The 6,000-nt window shown below is 57.3% G+C and overlaps 1 protein-coding gene across 1 annotated transcript in view; it reads left to right on the top strand.

The window, feature by feature from the left end:
* The first annotated feature begins 3,208 nt into the window (after positions 1–3,208).
* Positions 3,209–6,000, top strand: part of TMEM132B (transmembrane protein 132B) — a 256,765-nt gene continuing 253,973 nt past the window's right edge. Inside the window, exon 1 of the mRNA XM_074887367.1 lies at positions 3,209–3,331. Coding sequence (XP_074743468.1) covers positions 3,247–3,331 — 85 coding nt within the window. The 5' untranslated portion in view covers positions 3,209–3,246. The remainder of the gene's footprint in view (positions 3,332–6,000) is intronic.

Here is a 6,000-nt window from a genome sequence, read left to right as displayed (position 1 = left end):
CCACAAAGAAAGTATAGCAACATCCTACCGGAATAACTTGAAAGAAAATCTCCTTTGGGAGAAGAATTATTTTGAGGATCGCATATGGGAGACCCAGATTATGGCACCAACAGGTTCTGGGCGGCTCGGCTGTCTCAGTGGCATCTCCTCACTCAGCTTTTGCTGCTCTTGCACCAGAAGAAGATAGGAAAAGACAAGCCACGCTGTAAGCCAGCTAAGGAGCTTGGAAACGGCTCAGTGACTGATACAGAAACTAGAAGCTCTGATGAATTGTGCAAACTCAGTCAATGAGCATTTATTGTCCTGTTGCTTTGGCGAGGAAGCTGCGCTTCATCAGCTGTAGCTGTTTATTTTGTAGATTCATCTGCAATTCTTCCTTATGCTTTTTTTATTCCCCAATAATCCCCTTCTGTTTTCTCACACCTTCTCTTTTAAACTCACTGAGGGAAATAAACACCGGTTGCCCTTACAGTTAGTGATCAGCTGGATTATCCAAGGGGTTTGGTCCCCACTGAAACACCTGCAGCAGTCCCCAGTAGCCCCTGTTAGGGGAGCAACTCCTCTGCCACGGGCTCACCCCACAAGGAGCTTTCTCTGCCGGAAAATCTCTAATTCCGATGCCCTTTCTCTGTGACAACTTCTGGTTTCCCCTCTTTATTTGTACACAGTCCCTAGTGTTCAGTGGCAAAGCCTTCAAAAAAGTTTGTTATTGTTTGTATTTTATTTTCTTATGGTTTGTTTCTTGCAACAGAAACAAGCTAACCTACAGGAGGAGGAGAGAGGGCAATGCCAGAGCAACCATTTTACAATTTGCAGACATCACCTGTTTCTGCTTCACCTGAATGATATTAGCCTTCGTTAAGAGACAATAAAAGCGTGAAAGCAGCTTGCAGAGGAGGGAGCAGATCTTACTGCTTTGTTTAGCTGAGAGAAGCACATGATGAATCAGTACAGCTTTATTATTTGTCTTAATCACAAGTTTTATTAACCAACTAGTCCTATATGCAGCTAACAGGATCGGGGCCCAGCACCTCCCAGTCGATGCACCTGGATCTACGTAAGTAGGATTGGTTCCTTGTCAGCACTTGTTCTGTCTGTGAAATTTCTCACTTTGGACTTTCTTTCAAATGTTAGTTATAAAATAACTCTTAAAAGCGTGCAGCAATGCTGGAATAAAGTCTAAATGCTTTCCAGTGCTGCGTGCAGGGCTTGCAGGTGAGATGAGGGGGACAGGAGAAGGCACTGGCCCTGTTTTCTCTGGCTGGGGGGTGTCTCTGGTTTTGAGCTGTAAAAGAGAGTTGTCTTGTACTGTCCTGTGCCCTGTGCTCAGGCCTGGGCACCTGTAACCCCCCCCCCCCCCCCCCCCCCCCGCCCTGAACTGCAGGGCAAAGCTCATGGATGGCTTCTGGATGCTCTTTGCAATCTCCTGTGCACACCCCGATGGAGGTCAGGGGCAGCGTGTGTACCTCTGCTGGGCTGCCCCCAGCAAACTGAATATTCCTCCCATGCTCCCCAGGAAAGAAACTGGGATGTCTAAAGTAGCTAATTCACTTATTTTGGATCACCAAGTTTCCAGTAGCAGCTAAATGTTCCTGTTGTATTGTATTATATGAAGTACCAAGAGCAGACAGCAAGATGATCTTGATTACTGCAGGTTTTTTTTTTTTTACTTGTTTTACCTTCTCTGAGAAGACTAAGTATTTGTGTTCTTGGGTTTGTTTTTTTTTTCCCCATCTGTGTGGGCCCTGTTCCTCCAGCTTGAGTTTGATTTCTGTCTGTGTGACTCTCATGCCACCATACAACATTTCCCTACATGCAAGATAAGCATTTATTCACGTTTCTGTTTGTGTGGAGTGGTAAAATATTAGACTTAAATTTTTTATGACATTCATAGGAGTGGTTATGGAGGCAAACAAGATTACAGCAAGTACTACATAAAAGGTTGTTTATGCAGGAAGGGAAAAAAAATCAAACTCAGAGACATGTTTGCAAAGCTGTGGAAGAACCCAAGGGGATGGTTTTTTAGTTTTTCCTTCTCCTTTTCTTTCCCTGCCTCGCTGTTTTTATTGCTATCACAGTAACAACTCCCATCTCTTAAAGGGCTGAGTTTATTTTCAGTGAAATACTGGTTCCAGCAGCGGGTTATTTTTGGATTCAAGGGTAGAGGTCTACAGAAGGCGGGCAGCCCTGGGCTTCCTGGCTAAAGCGCCACTTCCCACCGTTCTGGGCTGTGCCTGGCACCCCTCTGCGCGCCCCCAGGCTCCCGCTGCGCACCCCCGTGCACACCCCCTCCCTCTTGCCTGCCCTTTCCGAGGGTCCCCAGCCCTTTGCACAATTCCTTGCCCGCCCCTGGGGCTGCCCGCTGCCCCCCCCCCGCAGGGCTCCTTGCACACCCCCCGGGTGCCCCGGGCCGCCCCCCGCGCCCACCTTCGCACACCCCCGCGCCCAGCTCTTCGCTCCGCGCCCGCGCAGTGACGGCGGCGGCCGCGAGGGGGGGGCCGTGCTCTTCCCGGCGCTCCGCGGCCGCCGAGGGACCCCCCCCCACCCCCCCCTTCTCGCCGCCCCCCGCTCGGGGGTGCCGGGGCGCACCGGTCTGGGGCGGACCCCAACCCACCGGCGGGGAGAAACTTCTCCCGGCCCCCGCGGTAGGGGGAGGGGGGGGGGTCGCGGAGAAAAGGGCACACGGGGCTCCTCTGCCCACCCCATCCACAACCCCCCCCGGCTCCCCAGAGCCGCGTGTCCGGGCGGCGGCGGCCCCCCCGCCCCGGGGCGCAGAGGGGCACCTACGGGGCGGTCCCGACCCCCCCCTTCCCCACCCCCCGCAGGTGAGCCCGGCGGCGCCGCCCCCGCCCGGCCCAGCCCAGCCCCGGCTCGTCTGTCCGTCCGTCCGTCCGCGCCGCCGCAGCCCCCGGCACAGCGCCCGGCTGCCCCCGGGGAGCGCTGCCGCTGCGGCGGGCGGGGGCGGCGCCGGCTGCCCCCCCCCCCCAATCGGGGCGGCGATGCGGCGGGGGCGGCCGTGAGCGCGGGGCCGGCGGGGAGCGGGGACCCCCCCCCCCTGCCCCCCACCCCCCCCCACCCCTCCGCGGGGTGCCCGGCCCCGCCGCCGGCCGGAGCCGCGCAGCGGAGGGGAGCGGGCAGGCGCGGGGGGAGTGGTTACCGGCTCCGCCGCGACACCCCCAGCCCCCCCCCCCCCCCCAACCCCCCCGCCGCCCCGTTAAGCCGCCCCTCTCCAAATAAATCAGCACCATGACTACTTCTGGGCATGGAACAAAGAGGATGCGCTCCCGGGGCCCCGCGCTGCTCCTGGCGCCGCTGCTGCTCCTGTGCCGAGGTAACCCCCGGTTCCGCCGCCGCGACCCCGGCCCCGCGCTTGTTTGTTTCTTTTAAACTCTTTTTATTTATGTTATTCCCTCCCCACCTCCCTATTTTTATTTATGGCTGTTTCCCCTCTCCCAGCCCTCCCACCGATGTGGCCGAGGAGGGCGGTTATGCCCCCCCCCACCCCCCGGGCGCTCCGCGCTGCTCTGCGCGCCCGCGGATGGGACGCACCCAGATCCCCATCATTTGGGCTCACAAAGTTGTCCTCATCCATCTCCACCGCGGCAGTCTGTGGTCCCCCTCCCCGTTGCGTCCACAGTCGCCTCCCTGTGTGTGCCCCCCCCGCATGTCGCAGGATCCCGGCCCCCCTGCGTGGGGGGAGCCCTGGGGCTTCGGCCGCTGCCAGCGGGTCGCTGCCGGCTTGGGGGGAAAAAGAAAAAGTTTGGGTTTCCCGAAGCGCTGGGGGCCGGGGAAGGGTGGCGGGGTTGGGGCTTCCCACAGGGCTCCTGACCCCCCGCTTCTCCCTGCCTCTGGCAGTCCTCGGGTGGGTGGGTGGGGGGAAAGATGTACAGGAGTTAAATTTCCTCGGTAAAATAATACTTGTGCTGCTTTTCCTGCGCTTAATTTTAAGGAGAGGGGGTTTCCATGGGCAGGCGGGGGGCAGGATCAGGCCCTTAGGTGAGCTAAGGTGGCATTTCCTAATTGTGGCCAGCTGTGAGGCAGCACGCCCGTGGCTTGGGGAGCGCGGCTTGGAGCAGCTCTTTTTTAAAATTTTATTTTATTTTTCTCTTCCCCCTCTGCCCCAGCGGAGCTCAGGAGCAGCCTTTTGGGTCCCAATTGCGGGTGTTTGCCGGGGAAAGGCTCATCCCCGGGCTGGCAAGCCAAAGCGCAGCCCCTGGGAAAGTCTTTTGCAGGACTTCTCTCCTGGCATGTTTTCCTCCCCTTGCTCATGTGAGCTCCCTGGCAGATGTTGTTTTTAATAAATAGAGGTTGTTAAAAGCAAATTAATTAAGGTGCATCGGTGCTGAAGTTGCTCAGTGATTCCTTTGCCTTTACTGCTGCTCGGGACGGTGCTCGCATTTGGCCGTAGCGTGGAGCCTGGGCTGCTGGGGAAACTTCGGTGGGGCTTTAGGAATATGCCTAAAAGCAAGGATTTTAGGTGAAAAAGGGGAGTGATCCGTGGGAGGGGTCATAGCAGCAGCTCTCCTTCCTGGGGAGGGCACAGGGAATGCGTTGTAGTAGGGAATTGTTTCAGGAAAGGTCCCTGCAGGGACAGTAAGAATAATTTGCTAGGAAGGAGGGATCAGCCTTGGGGACACACACACGCGAGGGACGGAAGGGGCTCCTTGTTCTGCTCACCCCAAAAAGCACTGCTTGCCCCTGCCCTCCAGCTCCCTCCTCCGCCTGGCGTGTGTGCAGCCACAGGAGCACTGGGAAATCCTGTCGAGGAGGACACGGGGACTGGGGTGCAAGGTTTGGGGTGCAGGGCACAGAAGGTGGGGTGCAGGTCATGGGGAGCGGGGCACCCAGCACGGGATGCGGGGCACAAGCTGCCTGTGGGTCAGTACTGCCCCGGCGGAACGACGGCTTCGTGTGGCCACTGTGATGCCCTGTAGGTGCTCCGTGAATCTCTGCCTTTATTTGAGGAGTTAAGAGCAGCAAAGGAGCAGGTTTTCTGTGCTTTTTTTTTTTTTTTTTATTGCTTTGACACATTAATGATAATCTTTTCACTGATATTCCCCCCTCCCGTCTCCTCCTGTGTGGGTAGCTACCATGGTGAGATTGGGCTGTGGGTGTAATTCTTCCAGCGCTCTGAGTCCTTAAACATATGGAAACCCACTTTGAAACAGTTTGTAACTGCAAACCTACCGTCGTACCCATCCCTCTCCCCTGCTCCCTGAATGCCTCCCTGCACAATGTGTGCGTTAGAAACTCGCAGTGCGCTTTCAGCTCAAGCTGTGAATAATGACTCGGTCCCCAGCCTGCGCCTCTCTCTCCTCTCCAGCATCCCTTCGCTTTCGTAGCGGAGCGCTGCCCTGTCGCACCCGTGGCAATGTCTGCGTGTGGAGAGGGGGTTTGGGATCTGGGGAAACCTCTTCCGAAAGAGGCGAGTGGCGGCAGTGCCCGGGAACACCTCCCGCTGGGGCTGTGCCGACCTTCCTGCAGCTCGCCGCGCTCCAAGTTGCCTTTCTCCTCTGGATTACAGGGGTTAACGAACCACATCTTGGTTTGGGTTGTTGCAGATGGGAGAGACACCTGCATGAGTCATGCCGTGGTGCTGCCATCTCTGCAAAGCTCCCAGCTCACACAGACGGTGGTGTTGGGCACTTGCCATTTTTCTCTATTTATTTGCCTTTGCTCCCTTCCCCCTTGCCGGGGCTGGCTCTGGGCAGGCTGCGTTTCAGGGACCGGAGGTGCACTGGGCTGGGTTCCTCCGGCATCTTCAAAGCGGGTGGCATTTGTTCGCCTGTCAGGCAGGTCCCCTAAATAGCTTTGTGAAGGTCCAATTAAGAGATCACTCTCCTGTCCCCGGGTCTCTGGTGGCCCGGCTGCTGGCGCGTGCGACTCCGAGCAGAGGGTGTGCGTGTGTGTTTGGCAGCCGAAGGCCGCTCACGCCGAGCTCGAGGATGTCTCTTGCTGGCAGCAGGCCCCCGTTTGTTGCTGGCATCTAGGCAGGGTTTT

Source organism: Strix uralensis, chromosome 17, assembly GCF_047716275.1.
Source record: "Strix uralensis isolate ZFMK-TIS-50842 chromosome 17, bStrUra1, whole genome shotgun sequence".
NCBI lineage: Eukaryota > Metazoa > Chordata > Aves > Strigiformes > Strigidae > Strix > Strix uralensis.
Note: the sequence above shows the minus strand (reverse complement) of the source record. Positions and strands in the feature narration are given on the sequence as shown.